Here is an 18,265-nt window from a genome sequence, read left to right on the forward strand (position 1 = left end):
GCTTGCACAGAGACTCAAGATCAACCATGACAAGAGTGTAAGGCCTTAAGTCTTTCTTGAGCATGCATACAGCCCTGGACATGACACAGCTTTATGCACATATGTTACCTTCAAAATTCCCAGGAATATCCTGGAGCTTTTCAAAGCCCCTTAGGATATCTTATTTTGCAGTTTTTCCTTTTAAGCTTTGTTTGCTCCAACTTTTATCCACTGCCTCAGATGGTCACAAAGTTAAACTACTGCCATCTAAATGCTATAGGCGTGAGCTCCCAGTCAGGCCAAATCATAAAAGTTCATGAATGGTGGTTCCCAGGGAACTGCTAAACAGGTCAAATAATGAAAATTCTCCAGAACGATGTTTTTAGAGATCTCTAAATCCATCCAGCCCCTTTCAGTGGCTGCTAGACTGCTGTTTTCACTAAGACTGTGGGACCTCTTCGTTTTCAAGACTACTGTAGAGCTGGGTAGAGGGGAATGGAAACGGAGTAAATTAAAATGTCACAAAGCAAACTGTTCTAAGATTTAGTCACTTGCTTGAATAAACTACTTGGATTGTTCCAAGCTTTTATTTCCAGAGTTCTGAAAAAGTTGATTTTTGACAATTTTTGGCAAGGTTCTTCTTGCTTTTACAGAGGAGGGGCTTTCAGAGGTCCTTATTTCACTATTCCTGCTGAGGTCAATCTGCTTTTTATTTCATTTATCTTTCTTCTTTCTTTGGGCATACTTTGCTGGTCTTACTCAGACTTCCTAAGATTGATCTGCTCATTAATTTTAAACTCTTCTTTTCTAAAACATACATTGTGGTGGTTTAGTTGCTAAGTTGTGTCTGATTCTTTGGATCCCACGGACTGTACCCTGCCAGGCTCCTCTGTCCATGGGATTTCCCAGGCAAGAATACTGGAGTGGGTTGCCATTTCCTCCTCCAAGGGATCTTTCCAACCCAGGGATCGAACTTAGGTCTACTATATAGCAGGCAGTCTCCTGCATTGCAGGCAGATTCTTAACCAACTGAGTCATGAGGAAAGCTGACAGAATACACACTTAACAGTATATATTTCCCTCTAAGTATGATTACAGCTGCATCCCACAACTTTTATTCCATAATATTTTTATAATTCAATACAAAATATTTTCTAATTTCTTATATGCTTTCCTCTTTACCCAGGTATTCCTTAGAAATGTATTTAATTTCCAAACATAAGGCAATATTCTAGTTGTCTCTCTGTTACTGATTTCTAGCTAAAATTTAACTGTACATACACTGTGATTAGAAAACATAATCATTAATAATATGGTTTCAATGCTTTGACATTTGAGACTGAATTTGTGGCTTAAAATACAATCAAATGAAACAATTTTGTAGCTGGAAGGTGTTGATTAAGGATTCAAGTGGTAATCATTTTGTCCTAATCTTCAATGTCCTTACTGATTTTATGGTTATTCTATCAAATACTGAGAAAGGGGTGTTAAATCTCCTACTACAGTTGGTCACTTATTCGTTGGTCTTTACATCTGATTTACTTTGAGGCTATGCTATTAGATGAGTTCAAACTGGAAACAATTATGCCTTCCTAGTTAAGTTTTATCAATATGACATGAGCCTCTTGAGCAAAATTTTTTTTTCCCAAGACTCACTACGTGTACTAGTCACTCAGTCATGTCGACTCTTTGCAACCCCATGGACTGTGGCTTGCCAGACTTCTCTGTCCATAGAATTTTCCATGCAAGACTGCTAGAGTGGGTTGCCATTCCATTCTCCAGGGGATCTTCCCGACCCAGGGATCAAACCCAGGACTTTCGTATTGCAGGAAGATTCTTTTACCATGTGAGCTGCCAGGGAACCCCTCCCAAGCCTTAGATATCTAAGTCTTAAAAACTGTTTGATTAGGCTTTTTAAATCCAGTCTGAGGATGTTTATCTTTTAATCAGAAGTTTATCCACTCATATTTAATAAGAATTACTGTTACATATGGATCTACATCTACCTCCATCCTCCTTTGTCCTGCTTGTCCCACTTGTTCTATCCCTCCTACTATAGTTTTCTTCTTCCAATTTATTTGAGAGACTTATTCCAAGTGTTTTCTTTGTACTGGTTTAGAATTTTTATGCCCAAATTGTGTTCTTTCAGCAGTTACCCTTAAAAATATTACATGTATCCTTTTAACTTATCAAAGTCTAACATTAATCTTATAAAAATACCTTTTTCTCCATTTAGCATTACTCCCGGAGAAGGCAATGGCAAGCCCCTCCAGTACTATTGCCTAGAGAATCCCATGGATGGAGGAGCCTGGTAGGCTACAGTCCGTGGGGTCGCTAAGGGTCGGACACGACTGAGCGACTTCACTTTCGCTTTTCACTTTCACACACTGGAGAAGGAAATGGCAACACACTCCAGTGTTCTTGCCTGGAGAATCCCGGGGACGGGGGAGCCTGGTGGGCTTCCATCTATGGGGTCACACAGAGTCGGACACGACTGAAGTGACTTAGCAGCAGCAGCAGTAGCAGCAGCATTACTCCTGATACATTGTTGTTGTTGTTTTAACTCTGTATACTTTTAAGTTTCATAATTACTGTTTTAAGCAATCAATGCTCATTTGTATTATTCATATAAAATGACTTTCATTGCTCCACTATCGTTTTTGCAGCTCTGATCTGTATTCTCCTTCTGCCTGAAATATATTCTTTAGAATTTGCTTTGGTAAGCTGGTGGCATGCACACTCAACTGTGTGTCTAAAGGTCTATTTTACAATCATTCTTACAAGATATTTTTTGCTTGGTGTAGAATTTGTAGTTGGTGGTTATTTTCTTTCAGGCTATTACAAATATTCTACTATACTGAGCTTCCACTACTGCTGCTGAAAAGTCATCCATCAGACTAACTAACATGACTTTAAAGAACTTCTGCCCTTTTATCTGGCAAAGATTTTCTATATTTGGTTTTCTGTAGTCACTATAACTTTCTACATGTGGATTTCTTTTAATATATACTTTTGGAATTTGTTAGTTTACCCTCTGATTTGACATTCTAGAAATTTTCCAGTCATCAACCCTTCAAATATTTTGTCTGTATTACTTTTTTCTCTTCTCCTTCTAGTTCTCTAGATATATATATATATAGGCCATTTTCACTCTATTCTCTATGCTGCTTTTCCTTTTTTCTGTATCTTTCAATTTTTCTCTCTTCACATTATATTTGGGATTTCTCTTGGTCTATCAATTCACAAATTCTAACATCATCTATATGTATTCCTTTCTTAAACCTATCCATTGGTTTAAGTTTCAATTATCATGTCTCAATCCACAATGCTCTTTCTTAATTTTTATATTTCAAATATCATAGGTCACACTTTATAGTTTCCTATGACTTACAACTGTATTCAAACTTGTCCCTTATTTCTGTAAAAACGGTAATTGTAGTTAACCATGCCAATCTCTAAGATTTCTAAGGCATTAAGTCTTTTTCTATTTCCTGTTCTCATTCACACTGTCTTATTTTGTTGCATGCCTGCTTATGTTTGACTGAATGCTGGTCACTCTACTCGAGAGTAGATAAAACAAAGGCATTTTCTTTTTGAGAGGGTTTGTTTTTGCTTCTCTTGGGCATCAGAGAACACTACCAGTTCTGGACCATGTTAAACTATATTCAAGGCTTAAGGTTCACTAGACAACATAGGCATTTTTCAAAGTAGTCTGTAACTCCTCAGGATGGCTAATCTATTTCCTCAACCTAAGGGTGATGCCTTCTGAAGTCCCAGTTTATCCTAAGAAGAGTCTCCTATTAAATACCCCACTCTGTGAACATCCTGGACTTTGATAAATCTTCTTGCCCTGAAATACTGATAAACTGAAGTTCAAATTTACTGAAATTAGCAAAGGCCACCAAGGTAAAAGCAGCTTTCATTCTCATTTACTTAATACAGTAAAAATTCAGTTATTTCCTTAAGTTTTAACTTAAATGATTCAAGATACTGAACAATATGACCTGTGAGGAAACTGGATTTACTGACCTATTTAAAAATAGACACACTTAATCCATGCTATGTAACAGTCTTTTGCAAATTATCCAAAGACTTTTTATTTCATATTAACTGTGAAAAAGTGAAAGTGAAGTCGCTCAGTCGTGTCCAACTCTTTGGACCCCATGGACGTAGCCTACCAGGCTCCTCCGTCCATGGGATTTTCCAGGCAAGAATACTGGAGTGGGTTGCCATTTCCTTCTCCAGGAGATCTTCCCAACCCAGGGACTGAACCCGGGTCTCCCACATTATAGGCAGACGCTTTACCATCTGAGCCACCAGAGAAGTCATATTAACTGTAGAAATATAATAATTATCATATTTATCATAGAATATGCAATGCTTAATGCTCTACCACTGTCTACCATTTATGGCATAAATTCATGGCCTGAGAATCTTAATAATTTCTCCTATTAGGCAGTAGCATTCTTCTTATTAATTCTGACAGTTTTATAAGTAGAAATAATCTGTAACAAATGTGCAAATATCTTTGGATTTCTTGAAGTACTCCTTAGATTAAAAATGTATAGAATTTCTTAAGAAGAAATGAAACAAGTTCTTTAACTAGACTTTATATCATTTCATCATCTCTGAGGTGGCCATAATCTTTTCAACATATCCTTTGCGTATTCTTTTTTTCCAATGAAATGTGTTTATTCATGAGTATTCAATTTGTCTACTGCTTAAGTTTTCTTAACATGCTCTAAAACTTAGGGGTTGAAAACTTTGAAACAAAAGCAAACACACAGTCACCCTAAAGAGTATTCCTGATTTTCTAAGTTTATAAAAAAGATAAATTTGGGCCTCATTTGCACTGTTTGATTAACTTCTTTTGTCTCTATTCTTTTATTTGTTATTTTGGAATTAAATGTTTAATTAGATAAACACTGATATCAAATATATGTGCTGTGAGCATATGCTTAAGTATGCGATTAAAAAGAGCTATAAACTATTTCACTGAATACAAAGTAGACAGCCATATTTCAGATTAAAGAAGAAAAACCACTATGTTGTATCCTATTATAAACATTGTCATCAAAGTAATTATGTCAATTTTAATGGGACTTTGGCATTGTTTTAGTGGAAAAGCTGTTAACTTGGGGGTTCAAGAACAGACAAATATTTTTTTCCTTAAAAATAATGGCATATGCTTTCAACTTACAGGAACTTACCCAGAAGTTTTCTCAGGGTCAAATTAATTCTTAAGGGATGAGACAATTTAAGAAAACTTCACCACTGTTATGTTTTGAGAATTTTTTTTGTCATTTGTGTTTTGATTTTATGGCATTTTTTTATATTAAAAAAAAATCTGTATTAATTCATTCAAGACATCTCAAATAGGTATCTGCCAAATTCTTGATACCAGAGATAACCAACAAAAAATGGACCAAAAACTGCCATCAGATCTTACATTATACTGGTCAAAATTGATTATTTTATTAGTATTTCAATATTATATTTATCTAGATTTTGGTATAAAGTGACTTCTTTTTACTATTGTATGCTTTGACTTACAACCTTGCTATATCAAAGCTCTATAAATGCCCTGACAAACTTTTGAGAAGACAATTTTGAGTATCAAAAGCTCTTTTTAAAAAAGTTTTAAAAATATTCATGCAAATACACGCAGAAATTTCACTCCTTAGAACTTAGCAAAAGGAAATGATTAAGGATGTACACAAAGACTAGAATATTCACTATGGCATCACAGTACCAGAAAACTGAAAATAATTCAACTGTCCAATAATATGTGAATGGCTAAACAGATACACACTTAGTCATGTTTTATAAATTATAAAACTGTATACAAATGTGATACACCGTGTTTTAAAATATGAAAAGATATGAATAAGCTGATCCCATATATGTTACAAATATAGATGGCTACATTCCAAAATATCAATCATGGTTATCTCTAGATTATGAAATTGAGAGCAACCTTACCTCTTTTTCCCTTCTCTGTTTTCCATATTTTCTACTAAATTAGAAAATAATAATTGCAATAATGAGTCAATAGAGACTACATTATTTACAAAATTCAAAAGATGTTTAATTGGTTTGTTTAATCTTTAATACAAAGACTAAGTATTACAGAACAAGAGCCAAGGTATATTTGTAATTTGCTCTTTTCTCCAAATAAAGTATTGTCAGTAATCCTACAGAATTAGAGTACTGCTGAAAAAGAAATTACCACAGAACAATGCCCAACATTGCCAGTTATAAGATGGCACCAGATAATCAAAATAAAAATATATTTCGGGTTAGTTACCTATCCAGGGCTTCTTTGAAGTACTTCCTCTGGACATCAAACTGAAAGACTGTACGTTCACAATCAGTTGAAGCATTATCACTGCCCCCATGTTTCTTCAGGAAGGCATCAAATCCATTCTCATCTGGATATTTCAAGCTACCCATGAATACCACTAAGTGAAAAGAATACAAAATCACAGAACACAAAGATACAGACAATGCTTTTATTAAAAAGGATGAAATTTCAAAAAAACTGGTAGAAAATACGCCAACATTGATTACACCTGGGTAATACTTATTTTCTTCATAGTACTTCTTTTTTTTAACTTTCTATAAAGCTCATATGTTACTTTTAAATTCAAAAAATAAATATTTTTAATGAAATATGTAATTTATTTGTAAAAGGTTAAAATGTAAACTGACATATATGCAAATTAATTTCTACTATAAAAACTCATAAGGTAAAAAATTCACCTTGAGTAGCTTAGAAAACTAGCATACAAAGGAGTAGTAATTCAAGAGTTCATACTGGAGAGCATTCACAAATGGAGAAGGAAATGGCAACCCACTCCAGTGTTCTTGCCTGGAGAATCCCAGGGATGGGGGAGCCTGGTGGGCTTCTGTCTATGGGGTCGCACAGAGTCGGACACGACTGAAGCAACTTAGCAGCAGCAGCAGCATTCACAAAGGTTTTACTTGGGTACGTTAATAATTACACTGAAGATTTACTGTTTTGCTTTGGTATTAATGGTGCCTTTTTAATTTTTGTATTTCTAATGCTTTGACATCTTGAGGCCTTGCCAATCCTGGAAGGAACTGCCCCTCCCAAGATGACAGTCTAAACTCCTAAAGATTTCCTCCTGATTGGTTGGCCTCACTGTACCTGAATAATAAGACTTACATTTTAAAATAGTTTTCTAAGCAGTTTCACTCTAATCCTCAAAACAAGTACACTCAAGATTAAAATTAAGTCTTTCTCCTATGATATTCACTAAGATTTTTTCTTAGTTTTTCTCTTATTAAACATTATCACAATCCTATCAAAACAGTTACTTATCTTTGAAATCAATTCTTACAAATTTGGAGGAAAAAACACACCCAAGAATATTTTACAAAGATCTTACTGTGCTCCAAAAAGTGTGCCAGCCCGGGCAGGTCATCTGGATCAGCAAAACTCCCAACTCCAACACAAAGAGCCGCTGCAGACTGGAGTAAGTAGAACACATACAAATAGTGAGTCAATCCTACAGGAATAATAATGTCATCTCATTTTAAGGATTCACTTGGAGATGGACCTTATCCAATAGAAAGTAACAGAATTCTTTCCCTGATAATCAGGAGGAGCAGCAAAGTGAAACTCACCTGAACTGTGTCAGTTTCACCTTGCTGCTCCTCCTCTTGCCATCCTGCAAAATGCTGAACAGGTGCAGACCTAAGGGAAAAAGCAGAAACAGACAGAAAGAAAGCCAAGGGGGACTGGCCAGCCCACCCAAGTATCATTTTGTGTCAGCATTTCAAAGTTCTGAACCAAGTTTGTTTCCTGATTAACCAGATTTCAGAAATCTGCAGAAGTAACATATCTGAGGAGATTTTCTCTAAAGATCTCTAAACAATTAAAGGCTCTGTGTTTGTTAATTCAAGTTACTAGATGGAAACTTCTCAATATGTCACTCAGAAAATATTGTTTTTATTAAAACAGGGCATAAGATAACAAGTCAGGAAAACATCTAACAAAGATAATAATGGTTATTAAAAAATCTTTAGCCATTAAAGAACTACAGAACTAAACTTTAAAGAGGCTTTTTAGTTCTTCACTTCTTATTTAAGGTATAAAAAATACATTACTTATTGGTTGACATTTTCCCAGTACTTTGGGAAAATCAATTTGCAACAAAATAGATGATCAGGAGGTATACAAAATTCTGCATTTAAAATGATCAGGGCAACCATTATATCAAAGTAAGTTAAAAGACACAAAAAAGGAGAGAAAAATAGTCAATCTGAATCCTTAAGGATAGAAAGCTGAATTATTAACTTTCCCAAATTTTTCAAATGTCAATTTTAAAGGGTTAACACATTTAACCCTTTAAAATTGTGTCTGATGACACAGACTATTCTGACAAATGGTTATCCTCTCAGAAGGTTTTTAAAAAAATTAGTGTACACCTGGTATAAAGTCTAACCATGTGTTCGCGGGGGAGAGGGGGTGTACGTTTTTGGAGAACCAAACAGCCTCACTTGATACTCATAAAGCCCTTATTTAAGACGTAGACACATAAACTCAGTTAAAACATGAGGGAATATCCACTTCTTCAAAGCACAGTCTAATGGGTTCTGTGATGTGTTTAATAGATGCCTAACCTTCTTTCAGCTCCAACTACCCCATTAAGATTTCTTGTCTTGAACAGCAGGGTTGAAAACATTTTTCTATAAGTTGACTTAAACCACAGTTTATCAGTCAGCTTTGACCACAGCAAAAACAGGCTCTGCAATAGCTAGAAAAGAAATTCATACTTGAGAATTATCTATCCAAAAACTTCATACTTGAGAAATTCATACTTGAGACTTGATTTAAGAAAGCCTTGGACAAATCATAATTCAGCATATATCATACTTAAATTCCAATCTTGTTAATTTATCAAAACTTTAAGATCAAAAACAACTTCCCTCTGGGAAGAAGAAAGTGGAAGGGGGTGAAAATGATGATTCAAAAGATGATTCAATTACTTCCTAATTGAAGGTAAATGTTCTCCAAAAACCTCAAAAAATTTTCTTCCTACTATCCTTACAAATTCACATATTCATCTTAAACACAGTTCACATTTTTCAAATAAAAAATCATAAAACCACTGCAAAATCCTATACTACTCTTAAGCCACCTCTTATCTAGACTATCTACTTTATTTACCTTTTGTAGGCATTTACTCATTCAGTGAATATAAATGATTTTCCATGACTACAATCATGGGATCTTTCCTTTCACTAGTGTACCCACAGCATAAAACAATTTGATCTCGTCTTCAAACTGCACTAACCTCCTCCATTCCTTTCTAAAATCCAGAAAATCAGCTATCAGTATCTTATGAGGGAATATATCATACCAAGTTCTCAGAAAAGACAGGAAGCATCTAAGCCATTTTTTAAATGATCACTAGAATCTGACCCTGCTGCTTCTAGACAAGGTAACATTTAGAGTTTGATGTACGTAATAAAATAAAAAGGGGTACCCACAATATTGGACGCACATCCTCTTTTGTCAAACAGGTTCACAATTGCTATATAAATCTAAAATATTACATCTTGACAACAAAACTGGCTGTCAAAAATTTTTTTAACTTAATCCTAGAGTTTTGCTTATCAGTTGATAGAGGGTATGAAGAAGTCCAAATACAGGAAAAGCTATTAATAGAGATACAGGAAGAAGTTTACAAACCAGGAATATTCAGTTATGAAGTTATAACACAGTAAGTCTGGAGCTAAAATGGACTTCAAAATTTATGTAACCTAATTCTCTTGTTTTAGAAATGAGGGGAAAAAATGAGAAAATGAAAAGGTCTAAGATCATCTGTAAAGATAATGACAGTCTCAGAATTAAAATTCAGGTTTCCTAACTATCACTGTTCTTCCCACTTGACTTATTTCTTCCCTTCTATTATTTCTCTATTTGGAATTATAAGATCTATTTCAAATTAAAAATGAGTGGATTAACTCCTGATTTATTTATGAAGACTTTAGTATAGACTATGAAGACAACAGACTACATATATATATACTTTTTTTTCCTGGTGTTTTGGTTTTATCCCCAAAGCCTTCTAAGCTAAAATCACTTGGCCGATCTTGCTCTGCCAAAACAGGCATCAATTATAATCTGAATAGCAAGAGGGAATAGCTTCTTTAAACATGACTTAATTCCTCCAACACCTAAGTGAAACAACTGGCACAATCTTCTTTAAAAAAAATTTTTTTTCCAGGAAGAGTACCTATCAATTTATCTAAGACATACCTACTACTTACATTTCAAACTGGCACATTTTGAGGGCTGATTTTATAGTGTTATACATGTGATCTTTTAGATTTTAGTGTTAATAATCTCAACTTTAATTCATTTTTTTGAGAATGGTACCATGCTGAATATATTACCAATATTTAAGATACTAGTTTTAACAAACATTTGCTGGTCAATTTCACTATAATGGCTCCAGAATATTATACTCCAATATAGTATTTTCTACTTCAAAATGGAAACACTGTTCAAAAAATATACAGACAGGAACATTATTTCTATCAACCAGTACTTATCTATTCACTTACTGTTATTAATATGTTTCACTAAGCTCAACTCCCCATTTCTATTTCAATTCTTCCAATTTACTTATTAATTATTTGGACCACTGATGCTTCCCCATAAAAATACAAATCACATTGTTACTTACATAGAAATTACCCATGAGGATTCTCAGAAACAGGAGCCTATGTAACAATTCTACACTACACTTGTTCTTCTCTTATGCTTTTTCCAGTCTCTCCAAGGATAATACATTCTCTTATGCCTCTATCCCAGGCTAAGAACTTTGCAGATTCACAGCTCCAGGCATTTGTTTTTAAAACATGCAGTCAAATACTCCCAGTGATTATCTCTGAGAGTTATGGTTATGGGCAAATTTTATATTTTTGCTTTTATTTTCCATTAGCTTCTATAATGAGCATTTGTCACTTTTATAATAGAACAAAAAGAAGCTTTTTTTCCTTAAATTTTTTGGCCACACCATCTGACATGAGGGATCTTAGCTCCCCGACCAGGGATCAAACCCAGGCTCCCAGCATTTGAAACAGAGAGTCTTAACAACTGCTAACCACTGAACCAACAAGGAAGTCCCTAGAGGAAAATATTTTTTAAAATGTAATCTTTACATAGAATAAATATTCCTTTACTGAAGATCAACAGATATATACTTCCTATTTACCAGTAAGAGACAAAACATAAGTTTGGAACTTATCACAAAGAATTCCCAAATCAGAAAAAGATGTAACAGACATGACTCACACCTGTTTTTCAGTGGTTTTCTTTCTAGCTTCTGCCCTCTCTTCTAATTCTTCCAACTCATTATCCTCAGCGTCAAGATCATCATCATGTTCATCATCATCATCATCATCAAACTCATCTTCATCATCAAAACCTTCTTCATCATCATCTTCTATTTCTGCTCCAGAATCTTCATCATCGTCATCATCATCATCATCATCATCTTCTTCTTCTTCCTCCTCCTCTTCTTCCTCTTCATCATCTGTTGCATCACCCATTTTACCTTCCATATTACTTAGGTCTGAAATCAAAAGTGCCTGCAAGCCATTTCGTAATTTGATGTACCTAAAAAATAAAAAATGAAAAGAAAAATCAGAAAACATTCAAGTCAGCTATTCATTATACTATGACACTGAAAGATGAACTCCCCAGGTTGGTAGGTGCCCAATATGCTAATGGAGAACAGCGGAGAAATAACTCCAGAAAGAAAGACTAGACAGAGCCAAAGTGAAAACAATGCCCAGTTGTGGATGTGACTGGTGATGGAAGTCAGTTTGATGCTGTAAAGAGCAATATTGCATAGGAACCTAGAATGTTAAATCCGTGAATCAAGGTAAATTGGAAGTGGTCAAAGAGGAGATGGCAAGAATGAACATCAACATTTAAGGAATCAGTAAACTAAAATAGACTGGAATGGGTGAATTTAATTCAGATGACCATTATATATGCTACTGTGGCCAAGAATCTCTTAGAAGAAATGAAGTAGACCTCATGTCAACGAAGAGTCCAAAATGCAGTATTTGGGTGCAATCTCAAAAAGGACAGAATGATCTCTGTTCGTTTCCAAGGCAAACCATTCAATATCACAGTAATCCAAATCTATACCCCAACCAGTAATGCTGAAGAAGCTGAAGTTGAACAGTTCTATGAAGACCTACAAGATCTTCTAGAATTAACACCCCAAAACAATGTCCTTTTCATCATAGAGAATTGGAATGCAAAAGTAGGAAGTCAATATATACCTGGAATAACAGGCAAATTTGACCTTGGAGCACAAAATGAAGCAGGGCAAAGGCTAACAGGGTTTTGCCAAGAGAACACACTGGTCATAGCAAACACCCTCTTCCAACAACACAAGAGAAGACTCTATACATGGACATCACCAGATGGTCAATACCGAAATCAGACTGATTATACTCTTTGCAGCCAAGGATGGAGAAGCTCTTTACAGTCAGCAAAAACAAGACCAGGAGCTGACTGTGGCTCAGATCATGAACTCGTTATTGCCAGACTTAAATTGAAGAAAGTAGGTAAAACCACTAGACCATTCAGCTATGTCCTAAATCAAATCCCTTATGATTACACAGTGGAAGTGACAGATTCAAGGGATTAGATCTGATAAGAGTGCCTGAAGAACTATGGATGGAGGTTCATGGTATTGTACAGGAGGCAGTGATCACACCATCCCCAAGAAACAGAAATGCAAAAAAGCAAAATGGTTGTCTGAGGAGGCCTTACAAATAGCTAAGAAAAGAAGAGACGCTAAAGACAAAGGAGAAAAAAAAAAACATCTGAATGCAGAGTTCCAAAGAACAGCAAGAAGAGATAAGAAAGTCTTCCTCAGTGATCAATGTAAAGAAACAGAATGGGAAAGATTAGAGATCTCTTCAAGAAGATCAGAGACTCCAAGGGGATATTTAATGCAAAGATGGGCACAATAAAGAACAGAAATGGTATGGACCTAACATAAGCAGAAGAGATTAAGAGGAGGTGACAAGAATACACAAAAGAACTATAGAAAAAAGATCTTCATGACCCAGATAACCACAATGGTATGATCACTCACCTAGAGCCAGACAACCTAGAGTGCAAAGTCAAGTGGGACTCAGGAAGCATCACTACAATCAAAGCTAGTGGAGGTGATGGAATTCCAGCTGAGCTATTTCAAATCCTAAAAGATGCTGCTGCTAAAGAGCTGAACTCAATATGCCAGCAAATTTAGAAAACTCAGCATTGGCCACAGGACTGAAAAGGATCAGTTTTCATTCCAATCCCAAAGAAAGGTAATGCCAAAGAATGTTCAAACTACCGCACAACTGCACACATTTCACATGCTAGCAAGGTAATGCTCAAAATCCTTCAAGCTAGGTTTCAACAGTACGTGAACCAAGAACTTCCGATGTACAAGCTAGATTTAGAAAGGGCAGAGGAACCAGAGATCAAACTGCCAACATCCAGTGGATCAGAAAAAGCAAGGGAATTCCAGGAAAACATCTGCTTCACTGTCTACACTAAAGCCTTTGACTGTGTGGATCACAACAAACTGGAAAATTCTTAAACAGATGGGAATACCAGACCACTTTACCTGTTTCTTGAGAAATCTGGATGCAGGACAAAAAGCAATAGTTAGAACCTGACATGGGAACAACAGACTAGTTCAAAACTGGGGAAGGAGTACAACAAGGCTGTATGTTATCACTTTGTTTACTTAACTTATATGCAGAGTATACCATGCAAAATGCTGGGTTGGATGACTCACAAGCTGGAATTAAGATTGCTGGGAGAAACATCAACAACCTCAGATATTCAGATGACACCACTCTCACGGCAGAAAGCAAAGAGGAACTACTGAGCCTCTTGATGAGGGTGAAAGAGAAGACTGAAAAAGCTGGTTTAAAGCTCAACATTCAAAAAACAAAGGTCATAGCATCTGGTCCCATCACTTCACAGCAAATAGAAGTGGGAAAAGTGGAAACAGTGACAGGTTTTATTTTCTTGTACTCCAAAATCACTGTGGATGGTGACTGCAACTACGGAATTAAAGAACACTTGCTCCTTGGAAGAAAAGCAATGACAAACTTAGGCAGAGGCATCACTTTGCTGAAAAAGGTCCACATAGTCAAAACGATGATTTTTCCAGTAGTCATATACAGATACAAGAGGTGGACCACAAAGAAGTCTGAGTGCCAAAAAATTGATGCTTTCAAACTGTGGTGTTGGAGAAGACTCTTAAGAGTCCCTTGAACTGTAAGATCAAATCAGTCCATCCTAAAGGCAATCAACCCTGAATATTCATTGGAAGGACTGATGCTGAAGTTGAAGCTCAATACTTTGGCCACCTGATGCAAAGAGCTGACTCACTGGAAAAGATCCTAATGCTGGAAAAGATCCAGGGTAAGAGAAGGGGGCGACAGTGAATGAGATGGTTAGATGGCATCATCAACACAATGGACATGAATTGGAGCAAACTCAGGGAGACAGTGAAGGACAGGGAAGCCTGGCCTGCTGCAGTTCATGGGGTCGAAAAGAGTCGGACAGGACTTAGGGACTGAACAACAATCCCTTTCCTCTTTTACCCTGTTTTAACTTTTCTTTCATACCATTTATCATCCCTTTTTTCTGGTTTTGGTTTTGTTTTTTAATTTTCTGTCTGCACCTTCAGAAAGTTAGCTCTGAGGACAGGCTTTTCTTTTTCTTCACAGCTATATTTCTAGCACCTAAGACACTGCCTGGCACTCAGGAAACATTTAAGAAATATTTGCTGAATGAGCAGAAGAATGCCAATGCCTAAAGGGGGCCTGATATATAATAGGTATTTAATGTGCTAAGTGAAACAAAATATCTGGTAGTTCCATAAAATAAATAAAACTATGTGTACACACATACACAAAAATGTACACAAATATACATTAAATGTACATAAGTGAAGTGAGTGAAAGTCACTCAGTCATGTCCAACTCTTTGCGACCCCATGAACTATACAGTCCATGGAATGCTCCAGGTCAGAATACTGGAGTGGGTAGCCTTTCCCTTCTACAAAGGATCTTCCCAACCCAGGGATCGAACCCAGGTCTCCTGCACCGCAGCAGATTCTTTACCAGCTGAGCCACAAGGGAAGCCCAAGAATACTAGAGTGTGTAGCCCTTCCTTTCTCCAGGGGATCTTCCCAACCCAGGAATCAAACCAGGGTCTCCTGCATTGCAGGCAGATTCTTTACCAACTAAGCTGTGAAAGGGAAAGTGAAGTCGCTCAGTGTCCAACTCTTTACAATCCCCATGGACTGTAGGCTTCCCTGTCCATGGGATTTTCCAGCCAAGAGTACTGGAGTAGGTTGCCATTGCCTTCTCCAGGGGATCTTCCCAATTCAGGGATCGAACCCGGGTCTCCCACATTGTAGACAGACACTTTTACCATCTGAGCCACCAGGATAGTCGGGAAGCCCTAAATGTACATAAAGGTGTAGCAAAAGAACTAAAAGGACACAAACCAAATAGTAATATATATATATATATATGGAGAGAGATTAGAACAAGATACAAGAACTTTCATGCTTTACACTATAATTTCTACATATTTTTCAATCTTTTATAATAATAATATTGTTTGCAAAATAAAAAAATAATCTAATGAAAATCCAAAACCCACTCCTTAACAAATTAAGTACACACACAAACACATACAACCCTTAGCTTGAATTAACTTCTAAGGGTTAAACTCAAGAGAAAATTAACTTCTATAAATCAAACATCAAATCTATTTAAAGACAGTCATGGACAAAATGCTCTTCATCATCACTTCTATTCAACACTGTTTTAGAAGTCCTAGCAAATGAAAACAAATCCACAATATAAATAAACAAGAAAGAACTATAAGGCCAAAATATTGAAAGCTAAAACAATTCACTGCAAAAGTATATGATTAGCTACAGAATGCAACAGAATTTTTAAAAAATGAGTATAGTACTAAAGTGTTCAGCAAAGCATCCAAAATCAAGAACCATAAAAAAAAAAAAAATCACAAATTTCCTACAGACCAAAGCTAACCAATTAAAATGATTTTTAAGTAAAAGATTCTATTCACAAAAGCAAAAGAAACTATAAATATATATCCAATAACCACTCACATTTTATGTATTAACTTATATGTCTTAATCCATTTAATCTTCATAATAACCCTAATGAGTTATTCCCAATTTACGGATGAGGAAACTAAAGCACACACAAAAAAGGATTTTTATTTGCCAAGTTTAGCAGGGATTGAGCCCAAGTAGCATGACACCGGAGAAGGCAATGGCAAGCCACTCCAGTACTCTTGCCTAGGAAATCCCATGGATGGAGGAGCCTGGTAGGCTGCAGTCCGTGGGGTCGCTAAGGGTCGGACACGACTGAGTGACTTCACTTTCACACATTGGAGAAGGAAATGGCAACCCACTCCAGTGTTCTTGCCTGGAGAATCCCAGGGATGGGGGAGCCTGGTGGGCTTCTGTCTATGGGGTCACACAGAGTCGGACACAACTGAAGTGACTTAGCAGCAGCAGCAGCAGCAGCAGCATGACACCAGAAGCCAATCCGTTCCTCATCCAACAACAGTAAAACTAGAAAACTTTACATAAGAAGATAACAGACTTGACTAGTCATACCATGCAGTTGGAGTGGGAACACCCAGTATTACAAAGATATAAATTCTTCCCCCAAATTAACGTATAAATTCAAGGCAATTCCAATTTTAAAACCCCTCCAACACAAGTCCGTCTAGTCAAGGCTACGGTTTTTCCAGTGGTCATGTATGGATGTGAGAGTTGGACTGTGAAGAAAGCTGATCACTGAAGAATTGATGCTTTTGAACTGTGGTGTTGGAGAAGACTCTTGAGAGTTCCTTGGACTGCAAGGAGATCCAACCAGTCCATTCTAAAGGAGATCAATCCTGGGTGTTCATTGGAAGGACTGATGCTAAAGCTGAAACTCCAATACTTTGGCCACCTCATGCGAAGAGCTGACTCACTGGAAAAGACTCTGATGCTGGGAGGGATTGGGGGCGGGAGGAGAAGAGAGTGAGATGGCTGGATGGCATCACTGACTTGATGGACATGAGTTTGAGTGAACTCCAGGAGTTGGTGATAGACAGGGAGGCCTGGCGTGCTGTGATTCATGGGGTCACAAAGAGTCGGACACAACTGAGTGACTGAACTAAATTGAACTGAAGTCTGTGTTTGTGTGTGTGTGTAACTAGCTGTCAAGACTGTGCTATGCTCTGTCGTGTCTGACTCTTTGCAGTACCATGGGCTGTAGCCCCCCAACAGGCTCTTCTGTCCATGGAATTTTCCAGACAAGAATATAGAAACAGGTTGCCACTCCCTACTCTAGGGCATCTCCCCAACCCAGGGATTGAACCCGCATCTCTTGTACCTCCTGCATTGCATACGGATTCTTACCACTGCACTACCTGGGTAACTTGGCATACTGATTCTAAAATTCATATGGACAAAAAAAAAAAAAAAAAAATGTCAAGAACTTTTTCAAAAGGGAAAACATGACGGGAACAGACTTACTAATGATGAAATATAATCTTTTAAAGCAATTAAAATTAAAGAGTATACTAGAACAAGAATACTGACAGATCAATTTAAGAAAACAGGTTCTAGAAACAGAGTACTGTTTATAATATTGTTGTAACACTGTTTATTATGATTCAATAAATGATTTTGAAACAACAGGTAATTCTCTAGGGAGATAAAATAGCCATTTCTACCTTACACCTAACGCATATATATTCAATAGCTTACACAGCAAAAGAAAAAAAGTCTTAAAAGTAATTATGAGAAAATATTGTTATAATATTGGGATGAAGAAAATTTATACTAAATAAGATACAAAATTATTGTACTGGGGGAGATTTCACTATATTCTAACTTAAAATTCTTCTAAAACAAAACACCATAAACTAAATCTAACAGAAAACTGTATACTGAGAGAAAATTACAATATACATAAGAAGTGTCAGTCCCTCAGTCATGTCAGACACCCTTTGCGACCCCACGCACTGTAGCCTGCCAAGCTCCTATGTCCATGGGATTTCCCAGGCAAGAATACTGGAGTGAGTTGCCATTCCCTTCTCCAGGGGATCTTTCCAACCCAAGGATCGAACCCACGTCTCCTGCATTGCAGGCAGATTCTTTACCATCTGAGCCACCAGCGA

General features: G+C 36.5%; 1 protein-coding gene across 2 annotated transcripts in view; it reads right to left on the reverse strand.

Moving 5' to 3' along the window:
* NRDC (nardilysin convertase) overlaps window positions 1-18,265 on the reverse strand; it is a 112,592-nt gene that overhangs the window by 73,679 nt on the left and 20,648 nt on the right. The window contains exons 2-6 of one of the 2 annotated variants that reach the window (XM_055401916.2): window positions 11,314-11,635; window positions 8,629-8,762; window positions 7,630-7,699; window positions 7,392-7,473; window positions 6,287-6,440 (exon numbers count right to left, since the gene is read on the reverse strand). In XM_055401916.2, the coding sequence (XP_055257891.1) occupies window positions 6,287-6,440; window positions 7,392-7,473; window positions 7,630-7,699; window positions 8,629-8,762; window positions 11,314-11,635 (762 nt within the window). The remainder of the gene's footprint in view (window positions 1-6,286; window positions 6,441-7,391; window positions 7,474-7,629; window positions 7,700-8,628; window positions 8,763-11,313; window positions 11,636-18,265) is intronic. The other variant, XM_055401917.2, reaches the window with a different exon arrangement.

The sequence above is a fragment of the Moschus berezovskii genome, chromosome 4, assembly GCF_049115385.1.
Source record: "Moschus berezovskii isolate FMDL1 chromosome 4, NW_MosBer_1.0, whole genome shotgun sequence".
Classification (NCBI taxonomy): domain Eukaryota; kingdom Metazoa; phylum Chordata; class Mammalia; order Artiodactyla; family Moschidae; genus Moschus; species Moschus berezovskii.